Genomic DNA, 19,903 nt, shown 5'->3' on the forward strand with positions numbered 1-19,903 from the left:
CAGGGGCCCCATCAACCTCCAGCTGGCTGTTGGGGGCTGGGGAGGACAAAAGATGGTCCAGGAGAGACATGCACAGTGGTGTCTGGCCACGTTGTCTCGAGGAGCGGCAGCAAGCAGGGCTGCGGGCAGCCGAGCTAAGGCACCTGACAGTGGGGGTCAGCAGGTATGCGTGCCCCAGCGAGAAAGGACGGGACACGTTGCCTCCTAGCCCAGACCATCTCACCCCCTATGATAGCTGCAAGTGGAAAAGCCCAAAGGCTTTGGAACCCTGCATCTGCCACTGCTTTCCTGGGCTGATCAACCAACCTTTCCGAGTCTCAGTATTCTCACCTGCAGAAGGGGGATGATACCACTAGTTCAGAAGGCTGGCATAGGGATGTTCTGACGAGATGATGGGATAACGTACCTGAGGATATGACACCCGGCAGAGAGTAGGCGCCTACACCCACAGCAGACACCAGGGCGTGTGGATCATGCCACCTCCTGGGCTTGTCTCTGCCCATGGCAGGGTGGGAACCCAGAAAGGGAAGCAGGAGTACCCAGGGTGGCCACCACCCACCCATGAGGAACAGAGCCTGCCAGCCAAGCCACCTGGTGTCTGCTCAGCCCCTGGTCCCAGGCCCGGCCCCCAGGAACTCCCCTGCCTCCAGAGGTGCCCGCACAGGACACCCTGTGGGATTCCGCTCGAGCGCCAGTTCCACGCTGCGGGCAGAGCCCCACACGCCCATCTCCTGAGTGCAGGCTGGGAATGGTGCACGGCGGCCCCTCTTCCAGCAGCCCCACAGCAAGGGCCTGGAGCTGCCTCCCCAGGGGGCGGCTGGGCAGAAGCCACCTCTGGCTGCTCTGCTCCCACAGCCCCCAAGTAGGAGGGAAGGTGGCGGGGACTGGCGAGGCAGGGTCCCAGCCTCCCCAAGGTCTCTACTCACCAAGGGGATCCTGCCAAAAAACAAAATGAAACAAAAATGCACAGCGGGGAGCAGGTGGGCCAGGGCTGCGCAGTAAAGTCGAGCAGGCCAGTAGTGTTTACCTCCATAGGGCCTGCCTGGCTCCCGGGCTGGGCGGCGGGAGCTCCACCTTCCCTGTCTCTGTCCCCTTCCATCAGCTTCAGGAGCCTCATCTAGGGATGGCAGTGCCTGGGCCCACCCTGATCCACCCCTCCCCAGACCCACCCGGACAGACAGAGGAGGCAGGAAGCAGAAGACAAAGAAGGGTTGCGGGGAGCCCCCTTTGACCTGATCTGGAAGGCAGGGTGGCAGGCAGGAGGTGGGCAGGCGGGTGGGGGCCGGGGTCCCCGTGGGCGGGCGAGCCCCGGCTCTGGCTCCAGCTCCAGGCTGCTGGCCTCTGGCTCAGCAAGTCCTAGTTTGGAGAGCGAGCGGCTGTGGCTGCTCCTCTGCCCCCTCCCCCTCACCACCCTCCTCCCCCCAGCCTGAGACAGCCGTTATGAAAATAACCCGATTGGTAACCGACTGCACTTCCTCTCCCAGCAGTGGCTCCAGGCCCTGCAGCGAGCGCAGGCAGCGGGTGGGTGGGCGGGCACACACTCGTGCAAAAGAGTCTTGCCTCCTGGATTCTCTCCCCAAAGTTCCCAGAGCCAGGCTGAGTGACAGACAGCCCAGTGACCTCCCCTCCACCTGGCACCGGTTTCAGCGCAGCCCCTGACTCAGCTCCGGGAGGTTGGGGGTGTGGGGGGGGAGGTCTGGGGAGGGAGAAGTTGGGGTCAGGCCGGAAGGGGAGCTGGCCACTTAACGCCCTCTCCTACCCACAGGACAGGTCTTCTTGGGTCTGGGAAAAGCGTCTGAGACAGCTGAACAGTGGCTCCAGACAAAATAACCACAAAAATAAATATCTGTCAAGTGTCTCACAACTTACAGAGCACTTTTTCACAAGCATATCAGATAGGAGGCCTATAATTCCCCCGCTCTGGTGCATTACGGTAACTGACAGGGCACCTGAGGCCCGTGGAGGCCTGTGACTGTCCACAGCTCAGAAGTGGCTGAGCTGGGACTCCCGATCCCGGGTCTCCTGGCCCCGCCAAAGGGGCCTGTCGCAGCTGCCCTGGCTCGTGTCCAGATGAGGCCAGCGTGGCACGCCCATCCTGCACAGAATGCACTCCTAGCTCCCCAGGGTCTAGGGTGGCAGCTGTCAAACTTCCTGGTCCCACGACTCCTTCACACTCTTAAAAATTACTAAAGATCCAAAAAAGGTTTTGTTTATGGGGGTTATAGCTATTAATATTTACCATAGTAGAAATTAAAACTGAGAAGTGTTTAAATTATTTATTAATTCCTTTAAAAACAATAAACCCATGACACATTAAGAAAAATAACATACTTTTAGGAAAAATAAACTATTTTCTAAAACAAAAAAATTAGTGAGAAGAGTGGCATTTAAAAAAATTTTTGCAAATCTCTTTGACGTCTGGCTTAATAGAAGACAGCTGGATTCTCATATCTGCCTCTGCAGCCAATCTGTTGTGATATGCTGTTTCGGCTGAAGTGTATGAAGAAAACGCTACCTCACAGTGATATGCAGTTAGAAAAGGAAGGAGTATTTTAATAGCCTTTTCAGGCAATTATGGATATTCTTCTTTGCAACTACACTAAAATACTATGAGTGGTAGTTTCTTTTTTTTTTTTTTAAGATTTTATTTATTTATTTTATTTCCCCCCAAAGCCCCAGTACATAGTTGTATGTCATAGCTTCACACCCTTCTAGTTGCTGTACGTGGGACGCGGCCTCAGCATGGCCGGAGAAGTGGTGCGTCGGTGCGTGCCCAGGATCCGAACCCGGGCCGCCAGCAGCGGAGCGTGGGCACTTAACCGCTAAGCCATGGGGCCGGCCCAATGAGTGGTAGTTTCTTAAAGGCTATGTGGAATGTGAAGCCCTATAAATGAACTTTTCACTGGTTTATCTTGCATTTTGAATTTTGTAACATCAAGCATCGGTCATTGGAAAATATCGGTTTAGTGAGTTATGCAGATCTTCCAAATGTTGACATATTTCACGATGCAATATCAAAAAATCACACTTGCTAACATACTCCTGATCTCACCAGAAAAGTCTTTAAGTCCTGGGAAGCTGTCAGGCTCCAGGGGGTGGATCCAAGGTTTCCAAAATTCTAATTTTCACTCAAAAGCTCAAATTTTACCATTAGCAACCAACAGTGATACTGTTTTTGAAGTGACAAGCTCACTTCATTCATTTTTGAGAAAATGTCTGCCAAAAACCCAAGTCGGGAGAGTTTTGTCTGTCAGGTGTCCTTTCAAGTTAAAATGGGGTTCCTTAAAAAAAGTCACTAGTACTGCTTGCTATTCAGTCGCAAAAGTGCTTTTCAAGACAACCATCCTGGGTCGGTTTGCAGCAAAAGTGCCTTATGTATATTTCACATTTCTTCACACAGAGTATTTAAAAAGACGGATACTCAAGGATCTAGGCTTTATGAAATTAATACTTTTTACTGCATTTTTTGTTGTTGCTATGAGTGTGGGGTGAAGGATACAATGGCTACCGGTTTATGTTGGGGCCGCCGCCTTGACCTGTACAAAGGTTGCAGTCTTACCCTCCATTGCTTCTGCACCATCTATGAACACAGTGAAAAGCGCAGCTCTGAAAGCATTATTATGAGAATAGTTGGCCTCACCAATCCCCTGAAAGGGTCTAGGGCACCCCCAGGACCAGACTTTGGGAACTACTGATTCACAATGAAGTCCAAATCCTCCAGCCTGAAAAATGTGGCTTCTGCATGTGGCTCTCCGACGCCTCGACACAAACCCTCGGTTCTAACCAAGCCAACCTGTTCTCTGCCCCCCGATCTGGCTGTGCCTAAGCTCACTGCTGTGTCCTTGCACATGGCAAACCTTCTGCCTGGAATACTGGCCTCCTTCCCCACCTCATATCAGAATCCCACCTGCGCATAGCTGCCCCAGCCAAGAATACATCACTCCCACTGATACCTCCCCACCATCCACTTGGCTCCTCTACCACTGGACCCCTGCAAGTCCTGATTCTTTCAAGTCCATATGCCTCGTCACTCCCACCCACCAGATCACAAGCTCCTGGGGGGCCAGGGAGCAGGTCTAGTGCATCTGGGTGTGCGCAGCACGGCGCCTAGCACTGAGTCCAGTGTTTACTGCTGATCAGCTCAGGAGGAAGGAACAGGGAATTCCGTAGGGGGAGGGGCCGGAGCCATAAGGGGAGAGAAGGGCTCCTTCTACCTCGAGTACTGCACCCAACGGCTGACCACAGGGCCCAGGCTGGCCCAGGCCAGTTCTCTTTGCTGGGCACAAGGGGATGGCAACAGCCTTTGTTTTAGCGGCTACCTTCCTCCTCCCCTCTCCAGATGACCCAAAGAGTGACAGCTGAGGCCCCCTTCTGGGCTGGGTGCCACTGCCCACTCTACGCTCTCCACCGCTTTCCTTATAAAACCTGGACAGCAGGATTTGGTAACATGAAGTCACAGGCGAGCGTGGGGGGCAAGGAGGGGAGAGAGGGGGCTGCCTCAGATGCCTGGGGGCTGGGCCAGGACCCTAGGTCTGAGTTCCTTGCTGAGACATCCCCAGTCTCTCCTCCACGTCCCCAGTCCCTGTCTCAGGGTCTGGCTCCTGGTAGGCCCCAGAGAAATGTCTGTGGAATGACTGACTGACTCTTTCCTTTACAGCCTCCCTCCAAGCCATCCTCCCACGGACACCAGAATTTACTCTAAAGCACCCATGTACCCTTGAGTGGCTTGCTACTGCCAGCTGAGCAAATGCAGAGACCTGGGCCTGGCAGTCAATAGGCCTCTCAGCCTCCTCTCCCATCTCTCTCTCATATTTTTTACATTTTATTTGACAAATACATAACTTACTCTAAGCATTTTACAAATATTAGCTCACTTCATTTCATAAAAAGTATTATTATCCCCATTTTACAGATGAGGAAACTGAGGCACAAAGAGATTAAATAACTTGTCTGCAGTCACACAGCTAGTAAGTGGCAGGGCTGGGATTCCAATCCAGGAGTCTGCTCCAGGCCCATGCTCTCAACCCCGCACTCTCTCCCTCTAGATGCTTCTGTCAGACAAGGTACTGTGGGTCTCTTCGTGCCTGTGCTCTTGGCACCTGGCAGTCTCTCTACCTGGAATCCCACTCCCTTCCTGTGCCTAGTGAATTCTCCTTCATCTTCTTCCTCTCGTCTTTTCCGAGTTGGCTCAGACATTGGCTCTGCCGGAAAGTTTTCTCCAGCCCTGTCTCCCGGGGGGTTAGCTGCTCTCACGCTCAGGCCCTTTCTCAGTAATTCTGGGCCATCGGTGTTGGTTTACAAGTCTGTATTCCCCACCAGACTGTGAGCCCCCGGGGCCGTGTATTGCTCATAATTGCATCCCCAGGGTCTAGAAGTGCCGGACGTGGTTTCAAGGGTGAATGGAGGGAAAAGTGAATGGGCCAGGCTCAGCTTCATGGATCCAGCTGAGAGTGAAGGGCTTCAGGCCAGCACAGTGACCCAGCGGCTGGCCAGCTCCTGAGGCCTTCCTGCAGCACTGGGTAGAAGCTGCTGGTCTGGGCTCAGGGGCAACTGAAGCCGATCTCTGTTGATCTCTGATGGGAAGGCCGATATGTCTCCCTCTGAGTCTCCCTACCCCCCGCTGGGAGTGTTACAAACCCCCTGCTGGCCCCCACTTCCCTCTTCTCTGGTGACAGTCCCTCTCGTTGCCTTCTCCTGTGTCTGCAGCAGGCTCCCATTCCCCATCTGCCAAGAGCACCATTCCCCTGTCATCCCTCATTCAAAATTTAACTCCCCCTCTGAACCTTCTGACCGCGTTGCTCCCTCCTCCACTCCCTGGAAGAAATTCTCAGAATCAGCTGTGAGCCCCCAGGGCCCCACCCCGCCCCCCAGGCTTCCATGCACCCCACACGGGGGTTTTCCTGCCTCTGAGGCAGAAACTGCCTAAAATCTCTCTGTGAGGTTGCGGGGACAAAGGTCTTTTCCGAGTATTTGGACTCAAAGGTCCAGAGAGGTCCTGCCTCTGATCTGCTATCTGACCTCGAGCCAGGTCTCTTACCCTGAGCCTCCATTTCCTCATCTGACAAATGGGGGTAACACCCACCTCTCCTCCTCATGGGACTATTGCAAGATTGACAGAGACAGTGTTTGTTCATGGTAACCAGTTCCTCAGTTCACCAAAACTTTAAAGAAAGAAAATAACTCCTGAGGCCTCAAAATGAGGACGATGACTTTGGAGCACAATTTGGCAACAAGTATTTAGGCTGAAGATACACCAGCCTGTAACCAAGCATTGGAGGACAGAACACACAGGAGCGTGTACCAGAACAGTCTTTGAAGGATAGCTTCTACGGCAAAAAAACCTGCCATCGACCTAAATGTCCATCAACAGGAGCCTGGGCACACACACTGCCATACAGCATCGTACGGAAAGGAATAGGATACGGCAGTTAAAATGGGCTCACTGGAGCTTGTGTTTCAAGATGGTTAAATCTCCACTCAATATGGAGGGAAAAACCTCAATTCAGAATATGTACGGTATAGCATTTAAACCAAGTACAAACCCATACAAAACAGTACTGTGTGTTGCTATGGATGCATATCCATGAAGGAGAGACTTTAAAACAGGCATGGGAGGGGCCGGCCCAGGGGCGCAAGTGGTTAAGTGCGCGTGCTCTGCTGCGGTGGCCCGGAGGTCGCCGGTTTGGATCCCGGGCGCGCACCACGCAGTGCTTGTCAAGCCATGCTGTCGTGGTGTCCCATATAAAGTGGAGGAAGACGGGCACGGATGTTAGCCCAGGGCCAGTCTTCCTCAGCAAAAAAAAGAGGAGGATTGGCAGATGTTAGCTCAGGGCTGATCTTCCTCACACACACAAAGAATAAATAAATAAATAAAATAAAACAGGCAAGGGAGTACAAACACCAAAATCAGGATTGTGGGGGGTTTCCTCTGGGCAAGGAGACAGGGGACCTCCATCTCTATCTAAAGCAAATATGACATAATGGAAAGATCTGACCAAGCTAAGAGGTGGGTGTTATGTTATTCTGTGTACTCTTGTTTTTTTTTTTGGTGAGATCAGCCCTGTGCTAATATCTGCCAATCCTCCTCTTTTTTTGCTGAGGAAGATTGGCCCCGGGCTAACATCCATGCCCATCTTCCTCTACTTTCTATGGGACGCCGTCACAGCATGGCTTGCCAAGCAGTGCACCGGTGCGCGCCTGAGATCCGAACCGGTGAACCCCGGGCCGCCGCAGTGGAGTGCCACCGGGCCGGCCCCATGTGTACTTTTCTAATTGCAAAATATTTAATGTTTTGTAAAAGATTTTAAAATAATTTTTGAAAGAGACTCCAGAGGGAGAAGAGCTCCCTGGAGTTGCCCTGGGTCTTCCATGGCTGGGTTTCAGCAGTGGCACGAACCCTGAGTGTGTTCCTTACGGTCTCATAGTAGGAACCCCATGTCTGCACGGGCGGAAGGAGGGTCTGCCCCCTAAGGATGCCTTCCAGAGAAGGGTGAGCGGGCGGCAGGCTGTGTCAGCGGGGTGTCTGCGTGGGCTGGGGAGCAGGAACCAGCTTGCCCCCTTTCACAACCACCCCCGCCTCAGTAAAATGTCAGCAAGCCGGGGAAGCTGGGGCGGAGAAACAGGCAAGCTGTTAACCCGTGAGATGCTGGGGCGTGGGCGGCGCGGGCCCAGGCTCCCAGACAGCTATTTTGGCTTGTGCTGTGACGGGGCTCAGCCCTGGCAGAGGAGAAGCCTCTCCGTGGGAGCTCTGAACTGGCACTCTGCCAGGAGCAAGGGGGAGGAGGTCTCTGAAAGGGGAGAGAGAGTGCTCTGGGCCCTCCCTCTCTCTCTTCAGAGCTCTCACCATGAGGTGCTGGGTACAAATGAGAGCGGGTGCACTGTGCTCTCCTCCCAAGCACCTCTCCCCAGGCCACAAGCCACCCACTGCCCAAAGGGTGATAGCAGGGGCACCTCTGAACATGTCCCTTGAGTCTTCTGCTCCCTGCACTTTGAAAGCAAAATAAAAGGTCACAGACTTGCCCCTCCACTGCAGATCCAGCCAGGGAGCCACATGACATCCTGCTAACAACCGCAGTCCCCCTACTCAAGGGTGTCCTCCAGCCCAGCCTTGTTCCTCCGAAGCTGGGATCCTGGTGGCAGGTCTCCCTGGAGGTCCAGGAGCAGATCACCTCATGGATCTCACTCCACTTGCACACAAGACAAAAATCTCTCAATCTCACAGAACACTCAAACCCCTTCTTGGGCTCCACCAGTTTGGGGATGGGAGAATAACAGAAGAAAAGAGTGCTAATCAGCAGGGCAGCCCGGTGTTGTGAAAAGAGCCTTGGGTTTGGGCTCCAGCGTGAGCTGTGTGATCCTGGGCCAGGCCTCTGCCTTGACTTCTCATCATAAAATGGGAACAAAACCAACTACAAGGTTGCTGTGAGGACTACACGAAATCGGTGGATTTATAAGCTTCTGGCAACTGTTAATCACCAGAGAAAGATGAGCTGGCATGTCACTCACTTGGATGCAACGGAGTGTAGGGGAGGCTGGGAGTGCTCACGTCCTCACCTCGTCCTCCTCTCCCTGGGCCACAGAGCCCTTGGTCTTCCTCAGACCTGCTCCCCACCACCTGACCCTGTCTCTGGTGTTGCAGCCGAAGAAGGGGCAAAAAGGAAAGACGGCAGAAGGAGAGCTCCTCGAGGACATTTGGTCACTGCTCTGGCCTACTCTTTCCCACCTGAAACTGTCCTCCAAGGCTCTCACCTGTGACCGGAGTGGCAGCCAGGTCGTGGGCTGAGACCCAGGGTGGGTGGGGCACCGCGCTGCAGGCCCTACGTGAGGCTGACCCCTCAGGGGTACATGAAACACAGGGGAAGCAGCCAGGGGAGCCAGAAATGAGTGCCCGGCACCATCCAGAAGTGCACCTGCTAATCTCACCCAGGAACCGGGGGAGCTGGGGAGCCTGGACATAGGCACGGCAGGTCTCCCTTCTCAGCCACACTGTTCCCCCCGTGCTGACTTAGAGAACTGCTCAGGGCGCAGCAGCAGCCTCTGGGGGAGAGGCAGAGGGGGCAGGGAGGAGGAGAAGTGGAGGGCAGGTTGGAAGGCGCCACGTGAGGATTTCTCGGAAAGCAGGGAAGGCTTTGGGGTCCTGTGATGTGGCACAAATCGACATGGCCCTGGAGTCAGGGGACCGGCGTCGGGGTCCCAGATAACCCCTAGCTAGCTGTGAGACCCTGGCTCAGTCAAGGCCACCTCACTGGCCTCCATCTTCAAGGAGGGGGAGGGTTGGGGTTGTGCCAGGTGATGTGGAAGCTCACCAGCCTGCCTTGCGATGCACTGTGACTGGCTCCGCCCTGGCAGCCACACTATCAGGTAACTCACCAGGAGGAGGTATCTGTGGGTCCACCCACAGCAGGTCTCCAGTGCAAGTGGACTGGCCAGAAGGAGAAGTTCCCCTCCCACGGCCCTCCCCACAATGGTAGCTGTCGCCCCCTTGTGTCACTCCAGTGATACTGCAGGGCAAGTGCCCCTGTCAGCTTCCAGACCTTGAAACTCCTTCTTGTCTTGGTGGGGCCATAGGGACCTGACCTGTGCTTCTCCTAGGGACCCCCACAGGCCAAGCCTCAGGGCCAACGTGCCCACTCACCTCCTCTGCCTGGGGGGTGACTGGGGAATTCTGGAGAGGGCTCAAGGAAGCCGAGGAGGGCAGGCCTGTCTCTCTCTCTCCCACCTCCAGCTGCCCAGGACCTAGGCTTTCCCCGACTACGGTCACTCAGTCCTTCCTCTGTCCTTGCCTGGGAGGACACCCACTCTCATGCTCTTTTGCCAACTGAGAGTCCTGGGCGGCTCCGAGTCCCGAGATTTGACCTTTTTGGAGTATGGCACGGAGAGAAAACAACAAGAGCTGCCCGTCCCCTCCCCTGACCTGTCAGCCAGAGACCCTAGTGGGTGTGTGGCAGTGCAGGGAAGACTGCGCGAGCCCTACCCTAGTTCCCAACCTTGGCCAGCTCCACACCGGCACACGCTGTCATGTAAGGAGCGGGCAGAGCGAGGCGAACCGATGCACAGCTCAGCCACTGAGGCCCCTTCTTCTTCCCAAACTGGCGGGACCCCAGGGGCTCCGGCTGGCACCCGCCTCCCCTCGCCACCTGGGCCACTCCCAGTATGAGCCGAAGGAAGGCAAGCCACTCAAAGAGACTCCTTTTACTCCCACACACCCCGGCGCCACAGACAGGGGTTCTCGTCTCTGAGCGTGAGGCATCCCTCAACACGCCCCTCCCCAGTCACTGCAAAACCAGCCCAAACCAGAGCTGTTTCCGCTCAGGCTGCCCGGCGGCACACTCTGCCAGCCTGGACTTCAGGACCATGCTCACTTGGGGCCAGATGGCATCCCCTCTAAATGGGACCTATTGTCTCAAACTTGTTCCACAGGTGCGTTTCCTGCCCTCTGGGAACTAATGACTTTGAGTGCTAACGAAGGGCAGGGGTGGCAGAGCTGCCGCTCAGGCTCTCAGCGGCTCTGTGGGCTGAGGCTCCTTCTGTCTAGATGTGCGACGTGCCAGGTAATTTCTGATGCCCCTGGGGTGCAAAACGGGCTAATCCACAAGCTGTGTGACCTGCCCAGGGTCAGGCTGCTGGGACCAGGCCAGAGGATACGCGAGTCCTCTCTCTAGGTGCGCCCTGGAAGAGGAGGACGCAGAGTCAGCCTCCCTCCCACTTCTGACTGACCACCTCTTAGGCCAATAGAATCTGAATAGCAAGGCTAAGGGAAAACCCAGATGCCCCACGGATTACAGCAAGGCCTTTACCTCCTGCCCGAGAGGCGGCTGATGGTTCCCAGCAAGGACAGGTGAGTTGGAATGGAGCTGGGGAGGATCGTGGCTCAGCTTTGTATCTTACCACGCTAAAAAATGGGAGATGGCAAACTGCTCCCCAGATTCCAAGAAGGTGAAGCCAGCTGTGGGGGCTGAGGTGGGCTTTAAGGAAAAGCCTCTTCAAGGAAGATGCCAAAGAGGCTGCCATTCAGAGACTGTTCTACCTGACTGGACCAAGGATGGCAAACACAGGGCCCATGGACCACCACTACGCCTCCCAAGCTCACGGCAGAGAGTGGGAACTGATTAGAGAACTTGACCACGGAGCCAAGATCCAAACACAGATTCTCAACACAGCTGCAGCAGCCACCACCAATCTATTTATTATCCTCGAGCCTCCCTGCTAGCCACTGTCTATTCACTTATCAGGTCCTCAGCTCCAAGGTTTGAGGGTGTATGGGAGAGACGAGAAGCAGGTGGGGGAAATACAGAGGGTGGATGCCCAATGAGAAGCAAGAGCCAGGTTAAGAACGAGCGTGGAGCCTGCGGAAAGATGGAGGGTTGGTTTCAGCTAGGGCCCTGGGTGTTTCACTTGAGGCTGGCGATCAGCAAAGGTGGCAGGACCAAAGAAACAGCATTAAAGGGGTAGTGCCCAGGGCAGGCATGCTATCCTGAATGGCCTCCCCGCTCCCTCCACTCAATCAAGCGGAGAGAGGTCATCCCCAGTGGGCATCTAATTCTCTGAGCTCCCAGGCCTGTCAGGGGAAAGTCCTTCCCTCACTGTCCTCTCCCTGAGTCTCCTGGATTTTCCAAATATATTCATTTCGGAGAGCCCCACTGCCCCAGCACCGTGCTACTACGCAGGGGACGCTCCCTACATGCTTTCAGAGGTGCTGTTTGATTTTCTTCTCATTAAGCATCCTATCACATCACTTTCCATCCCCAGAGTGATGTAATACTGTGGTTCTCGAACTTGGGAGCACACTAGAAACACTTGGGAAGCTTTAAAAAACGCCCAGACCTGATGAGTCAGACACGCCAAGGGTAAGGTCTGGGAATCTGTATTTTCTAAAGCTCCCTAAGTCGTTGTGATGTTCTCTTTGGGAACCTGGTAGAGAGAAAGGGATGTGGGTTTTGGAATCGGACTAGAGTTCAAACTCTGTCTCTGCCTCTTACTAGCTCTGTGACTCTGGGTGAACTACTTGTCTCTTTGAACCTGTGTTTTTCTCATCCATAAAAATGGAGAAATAATACTCATCCTGCTTATTTTAAAGAATTATGTAAAGGTGCTTGTTGGTTCTCCTGTGTCTTGCCCTTCCTCTTGAAAGTGCCTGATGTTCATTCCTACGGGGACAAATCTGTGCCCTTCAGAAGGGGTGCAGCCGCAGGTCAGAAGAGACCAGCATTGGTACCCCGTGGGCAGGGACAGGAAGCCTTTGGGGGAGCCCCTCCCTCCCCCTCCGGAGCCTGTGAACACTGGAGGCGACATCCTGCAGAGCTGGGTGTAAACTGCTCCATCTTGCAGGGCTGTGGGTGACAAAACAGAGGTACTAGAAGCTTTGCTCCCAGTCCTGTTCATATGACATTGAAGCCCATGTGGCTTTACGAGAGCCCACGGAGCTCCTTCTGCCAGTGTGAGGATCCAGATCTCTGGCTGTGCATGGCGACACAGCGAAGCTGCAAAGAGCAGGGCTCTGGCTAGGTCAAGGCAGGCAGAGGGCAGAGATCAGTATTATAGGGACGCCAACCCACAAAGCGGGAGAAAACCACCCATGTTACACGTGGGTAGTCTACACCAGGAAGGGACAGGGCAAAACAGGGGGACCAAATGCCGCGAAGCCTGGGCAACTGAAGAAAAGTGACAGCGAGGCCTTGGGCAGACTCCAAGCGGTCAGAGTCCAGTCTGAGTTGGCTCTGGGGTCCCTAGCTGATTGGCTACAAGCTCCTCAGCCACTGGCGAAGGACAGGGATCAGTCAGGAAAAAGCCCAGGGAGCCAGGTGGGGTCCTCACGGGTCTCCACCTTCCTTCACCTCACATCAGGGCTGCGTGGGCAGGAAGCGCTCCCAGCCGACACGGGCACACAGGCTATGAGCTGCCAGCACTCACTCTTTCCACACCCTCCCCCAAGTTCCTCACCAGAGTCGTGGTCAGAGCCCCGTCACAGGCACAAGATGGGGAGATTTGGTGTGCTGGGGGAGGGGGCAAGATGGAGCTTGAACAGCCAGCACCGGTCCAGACTGCAGTCCACCCCATTCCTCTCCCAGCAAGGACTGGAGGGAAGTAGGGGCAGAAATGCCTGCTGCCTGGAAGACGCAGAGGTTGGGGATCTCCCCGCTATTTAAGAGCAATGTAGAACAGGTGGCCAGGCACCACCAACCCCAAGGAGAGGCTTAAAATGCTGAGCGATTAAAGCAGTGACCAGTGCTCCGGACAGGCATGTGTCGTGACAGTATCAACCGGGCCATATTCTGCAGATGCCATGCAGTGGTGGTAGGCAACCGGGCCCCACCGAAGCCCAGGGGGGCGGCGGACGCCCCATCTCATGGGGCCAGTAGGCTCAGAGAGGGCCCTGTTCTATCAATGCCAAGAAGGGGTGAGTGAGCAGCCACGGGCGCCCTACCTGCCGGTGCCAATGGGGTAAGCGATTGGGTCTCCCTGCTGGAGAGTTGGAAGCTGTCCCTGCCTCGATGCCACAGAGAAGGCGCGCTGAGCTGCCGGCGCCAGTGCCCGGACGCTGGGGGACCCCCACGCGGAGCCGACGCCAAGACAGCCCGTACTGCCGGCGCCCGGGGGAGACCTCCATCCGGCGTCAGTACCGAGCGGGCCGAGGATGCCTCCCGGTGCCAGGCGCGGTGCCCGCCCCGCCGCCGCCCCGCTCACCTGTGCCCGAAGAGCCGCAGCCCCGGGAAGCGCCGCTTGCTGAGACGCCGCGGCGCCTTGTCCGGCTCGGGACCCGCGTCGCGCTCGGAGCCGCTGGACGAGGCGGAGGCCGACTCGGAGTCGCTGCTCCGGGCCTCGGGGCTGCCATCCCGCGGCTCCATCCGGCCCTAGCCCCGGCCGGCGGCGGGCCCGCGGGAGACGCCCATGCCGGGCCGGCGGCCGGGGCTCAGCACGCCCGCTCCCTGCCGCCCGGCGCGGCCATGGCGCGCGCTCGCTCCGCCCGCCCCGCGCCGCGCGCCCCCGCGCCCCACGCCCAGGTGCCCGGGAAGCGGCCGCCGCCGCTCCAGGAAGTGCCGCCAGCCGCGGCCACAGGACCCCGCATAGCTGGCCGGGCCGCTGCCTGCCCGCCGCCGAGCACGCCCCCTCGGCCGCGCGGCGGCACCGGCCCGCGGCGCCCTCTGCCGGCCGCCGGCCACGCAGCAACCCGCCTCGGCCGCCCTGAGGGGCGTGGCTTAGAAGGGGCGTGGCATGCGAGGCCCCGCCTCCCCAACCCGCGGCCGCTCTGCCTGGATCCTGCAGAATCTCGGGGCTGACACACCCGCACAGCGCGCACCCGGGCACGGACAATCTTTTCCTCCTCTTAGCCCCCCCCCAAAAAACCTACATGCCCACAAGTGAACACCCGCGAGGGCGGCTGTCCCCACCTCCTCTCCCACAGCCACACGGAGTAGACACCTTTCTCGCACACTCGGTGCCCGCTCACAGCCGTACAGTCTCCACCCTTACCCCCTTGGCTCTCCCAAATCACACCCACGGGAACAAAAGTCACACAGTGCTCCCCATACACACGTCTCTCACACACAATTATGCTCACTCATCACTCGAGCTAACACTTCCCACCCCAGCCTCACGCTCATAAATATATACCAGGACCCAAGTCACTTAGTGACCCTTGCTCACATCAACAGAGAATGTACACGTTTCTCATACATATTCATTTTTTCACAGCTATTCACAGTTGTTTCCAACCCTTTCACACACTCCTAAGACGTAGCATTTTCCCAATGCAATATCCAATGGAAACTGTAGATCTCTTACACGATAGGAATCACCTCTTACACACTCATAAATACATACACGTAAGGGCCACACTCTCATTCACTGACATACACACCCACATGGAACATACACATCTTTCTCCTGTGCACAAATACTCCCGGGACTGCGGTTACACTTTGCCACACCCCTCTTACACAGACATCACTCACGCAGAAATATACCTCGCAGACACACACAAACACACCCCAAGGGCAGCAGAGGTTGTCCTCCTCTAGAGATGAGGAAAGCAACTGGAACCAGAGCAGTCGCCTACGGTGGCCCAGCCAGCATACATGCTCAGCAACCAGCACAGCATATGGGGCAGCCTCTGATAGCCCCTGCAGGGCTGACAAAGGGAGGCCGGGAAGCTGGAGAGCGTGGTCCGCTCCCTCCCAAATCCTGCCACCCTGATGCCCACACCAACTGGCCACTGTTTCTGTTAGCGCTCCTCTCTGCAAAGTCACATCCTGTATCATGTTCACTTTCACCATCTCCCCTGGGGTTCTGGCAGCCGGTTTTCCAACCATAGCCAACCACATATAGCCAGTGCTGGGGACTGTGACCCGTGGGCAAGCCTGCGGTTTTGAGAACCTTCTCCCAGCTTCCTTCAAGTTTCCTGTGGGCCTGGTAAGGTTTGACCAGGGAGGTGGGGCACCAGCCCTCCAGCCAGTAGCAAGTGAAATCCCCCAGTGGGTCTGACACTGTCCTCCTGGGGTGCATGGGTCCCTTTGGGGAAGTTTCTCAATGGTTCTGACACCAAGCCTGAGGGTGGAGACCAGAGGCAGCTGAAGACCCCAATGAGTTTGCAAAAGGCCTTAGAGCATCCGACGCCACACTCCTGTGAAGCCTTCTCTTCCCAGATCCCGCTGCTGTTAGCTTCCTCAACTCTGAGCCTCCTGTGAGCTCGGCCCTCCACCACACTGCCCCCCAACAATTCAAACATCAGAGCTCCCCTCACCCTGCCAAGAACCCCTTTGCCCTTTTCTGAGCCTCTGCAGAGCCATTGGACAACAGGTGGGTAAGCTCACTTCTGCCACGACCCCCCATCCCAGATAAAAGACTCAGAGAGGGCGAGAGGTCCTTATGCCCATTCCTAGGCCACCCCGAGTACCTACTGTGTCTGGGGGGCCTCGGCTGGGATCTGTGGCACGTCCCAGGAGCGGTAGCGCCACATCTGCCTCAGTGCCCCCGGCTGCTCCCCTTCTTCCGTCCCCAGCGCCTCCGCGGGGCCCAGAGCAGCGACTTCATCGCAGCCTCCCCCGGTACTGTGGCCGGCCCCCAATGCGCTCATCCTGCCCGGCGACTCTCTTCCTCTTTCGGCACTTCCTGACCGGGGGGCCCTGCGAGAGGCCAGCTGGCTGCCCCAGAAGAGAGCCACAGGCCTCGTAGGCGCCTTCCGCTGGCTGGGGCAGAGGCTGGCTGGGAAGAGGAGCTGCACAGGAGGGCTAGAGGCAGGTGAGGACAAGCCCGGCCCAGCAGCCAGGAGACAGCCCCAAGAGTCAGAGGCTGCCAGGCAGACACCAGGCCTGTCCGGGCTGGAATCCGAACCCCAGCCCCCCTCTGGCCTTGCTCTCCACTTAACCTCTCCCACCTACCCTCTTGATCCTGCCGAGGTCTCCCACCTCATCACAACTGTCCGGTACAGTGTGAGGCCGGCGGTGCCACGCCACGTCCAGCTCTCTCCCCTTAACACCTCTGTGAGCATCACACCATCTAACACAGGATCGGGCACATGGGCAGTGGCGGAGTGGAAAGAGTGCCCAGAAAGGAACTAGAAGATGTGGGCTGCTGTCCTGTTTCTGCCACTTATCAGCTGTGCAACCTGGATCATTCTCTCAATAAGTATTTACTGAGTGCCTTCAATGCATCAGGCATGTATCACACTGTATAGCTGTGAGCAAGGAAGCAGGGCTCCGACCTCATAGAGCTTAGATTCCAGTGAGGAAGACATCTAGGAGACAGATAATCAACATATAAAATAGTGTCAGGTGATGAGATGCGCTATACGGAAAAACGAAGGGGGAAGAGGATGATGATGGGGGTGCTACTTAGTTGGGGGGATCCAGGAAGTCCTCTCTGAGGAGGTGACATTTGAGAACAGACCTGAATGAATCCAGAGAGAGCAAACTATGTGACTGTCTGGGAGAACAGCATTCTAGGTGGCAGGAACAGTAAGACCCAAGACTCTGAGTAAGGAATGTACTTGATGTGTCCGAAGAATAGCAAAAGGCCACACTGCACTGGACTTTGAGGCCATCATGAGGATTTGGCAAATAAATAGTAAGGCATACACTTACTCTTTAATATTAGGGTTGGTTCTGGGATAGAAATCATACCTTCTTCAAGCGCTCTTTACTCACACTGTAAATTAATTCTTCAGCTCTGTATGTGTGTGTTACCCCAGAAAGGCTGTAAATTTCTCGAGGACACAAATGGTGTCAGTTCAGTTCAGTTTAATAAACATTTACGCTACAGAACCTGCAGACACAGGAAGGCACACGATGCCATCCTAGCCCTTAGAGACCTCCGTCTGATGCTGTAATCACCTTTGTGTCCCTCATGACTGGAACATAATATTTCTCAAGAAATATTTGCTTAATAAATCATGCTATATCATGAATAATTAACACTCAGGAATAATAAAACAAAAGCTAATATTTCTTGGGCACTTCTGTGCCAGAAACCTTTGAATCCTTGTCATAACCCGATGAGGTAGAGCCTGTTATTTTCCTCCTTTTATAGATGGGGAAACTGAGGCCCAGAGCTGTTAAGCTCATTTGTCCAAGGTCCCCCAGCTGGTAAGTGGTGGAAGTAAGAATCTGACCCCAGAGTCTGTGCCTTTAAATGAAACATCCCATTGCCCCTCCAGGGTTAGGGACGCAGGTGATGCCTGAGGCTTGGCACCCCCTTTCTCAGAGGCTCTCCCTCCAGCCCCTCATCTCTGAATCCCTCAAGGCGGATCCTCTATGGTGTGGCCCATCAGAGACTCTGTCAGCCAGGCCAAGGGCTATTCTAGAAGGAGGCTGTTGCAGGGCCCTCTCCTCCTCTCCCAGGGATTCTGCAAGCAGCTTGAGCCATTAAACAGAGGAAATGGGGCTGGGCTTGTTTTCCAGTGGAGGCTTCTGGCAGCCCTGGAGTAGCATAGAGCAGGAAATGTGGCTCCTGGAGGGGAAGCCAGGCAGGCTGGAGTCTCTGAGAGGCAGAGCAGTCACGACTGTGGCACGGGGTCCCCTTGGGCTTGTACTCTTTGAAGCTGTCCTTACTTTCCAGGTGGGGTGGGGAGGACAAGGCAGGAAGGGACAGGTGCACAGGGCTGGGGAGGATGCCCTTGGCAGTTCCTAGGACAACATGTGCTGCATTGGGGAGCTGGGGACCCCTCAGAATCCACCCAGATCCACACAGGAAGAGGAATCTGGGTAAGAAAATTATTCTGGGCTTTGTGGAGGCCCCAGAGGGTGAGGCGTTCTACTTTCCGTGGCCTGGATGAGCAAGTGGGAGCTGGGGAAAAGAAATGTACCAGGGCACCAAACAATCCACCTGCGATCTGGACAGCCTCTGCTCTCAAAAGCAGCCAAGCCAGCCTCCTTGGCCTGACCTTCAAGGCTCCTTATGCTCCGGTTCCTCTCTTTTTGCCTCTTCGTCCAGGCTGTCAGTGTTGACATTTTCTCTCAGCTCACACCATGCTGGTGGCTGCCTTGAAGTAGGTGCTCACCAAACGTTTCTTCCCTCCTTTTTCACACTCTTCAACATGTCACCCTCACCTCTGCTATTCCATTCTGCCTAGGCTGCTCTCCTTGCCCTGTCTGCCCTTCACCTTTGGCCCATCAAAATCTCCATCCTTCATACACCAGCCCAAGAAGCAAAAGTAGGAAAGTGGAAAGAGCCCCAGACACAGAATCCTTTGGTTCAAACTCCAGCCCTTGCTGTGTGACTCTGGGCAAGTCGCTTAACATCTCTGGGTTGGACCAGATGATTTCTAAGATCTTGTCTAGCTCTGACAGCTTCATTTGAATCCCCTTCCCTGATCTCCAGGTTTTCACTCATTCATTCATTCGTGTGACAAATATTTTGTAAAACCTACTAAGTGTCACAGGCTGCTCCTGAGTCAGCGCTCCCACTCCACTGATTTATCTCTCACACGCATTTTTGTTCCCAACGATATTCCTAGATCATGTGACTTTTTGTGCCCATTAGTCTTGTCTCCTCACGAGATTCTTGAAGCCTATGTTGCTCCTGGCTAAGTGCTGGGTGCACAGTATGTGCTCAGGAACTTTCTTTGGAAGTTGAATATGGTATCCAACAAGCTGAACAGGGGAGGGGAATTGGCCTCCTGTTGCCATGAGTGGCTGTGTTGAGACACGGGGATTTTTGACTCTAAGTCCCTCCCTGGCAGCTCAGCCTGTGATCCAGGTACCTGCTGAAGCCCTTGGGAACGACCCAGAGCCTGAGAGTACCTGCCGATGGCTGGCCCCTGCCTGAGTACTCGGCCTCTGCCCCCACAGAGGAGCCAGATGTACCTGAGTTGGCTGCAGGTGCCGCTGGCTAGTGACAGATGGAAATTTGATTAGGCTCCTTCTGGGCAGCCTCATTAAAGTCCTGAGCAGGAGGAAATCTGGAGGAGAGGCTGGGGACCCTCTCCTGCTGGGGCAAGAGAGGTGGGAGCTCGGCAGTCAGAGGTGGTCCCTCAAACCACGATCTCTCTCGGAAACTGCCCTTTGGTACCTCCCAGGTCCCCAGGCTGGAGGTGAGGGGAGCCTAGGTGGCTCTCCCCTCCATCTGGGCCAGCTGGGTCATCTGCCCTAAGGAGCTGCCTTCTGCCCCCAGCCTGGACTGTAGCATCAAGTCCCCAGGGCAGGATCAGCAGGCCTCCAGCCCCCCAAACTCTCCACCCCTATCTGTTGGTTCATAAGCCCCGATTGCAGAACCATCTTTTATTCCCCACTCCTTGGGATATGTGCACTTAGTATAGAGCCAAAAGAAAAGATCCTTAAGGATGGAAGTCCAGGCCCTTGGAAGCCTGACAGAGTAAAATGTGCTTTGGAGTGAAACGGATCTGAGACTGGATCCTGGTCTACCAGTTACGGGCTGTGGGACCTTAGCAAATTCCCCAGCCTGTGCTAAC

The 19,903-nt window shown here is 55.5% G+C and overlaps 1 protein-coding gene across 6 annotated transcripts in view; it reads right to left on the reverse strand.

The window, feature by feature from the left end:
• DGKZ (diacylglycerol kinase zeta) overlaps nt 1-19,903 on the reverse strand; it is a 41,846-nt gene that overhangs the window by 16,909 nt on the left and 5,034 nt on the right. For 2 of the 6 annotated variants that reach the window (XM_058527054.1, XM_058527053.1), the window contains exon 1: nt 13,684-13,944. The exons of 2 other annotated variants lie outside the window; for them this stretch is intronic. In XM_058527054.1, coding sequence (XP_058383037.1) covers nt 13,684-13,844 — 161 coding nt within the window. In that variant the 5' untranslated portion in view covers nt 13,845-13,944. Of the gene's footprint in view, nt 1-330; nt 582-13,683; nt 13,945-15,896; nt 16,085-19,903 lie in introns of those variants that run through there. 2 more of the 6 variants (XM_058527052.1, XM_058527048.1) reach the window with 2 other exon arrangements.

The sequence above is a fragment of the Diceros bicornis genome, chromosome 31, assembly GCF_020826845.1.
Source record: "Diceros bicornis minor isolate mBicDic1 chromosome 31, mDicBic1.mat.cur, whole genome shotgun sequence".
NCBI lineage: Eukaryota > Metazoa > Chordata > Mammalia > Perissodactyla > Rhinocerotidae > Diceros > Diceros bicornis.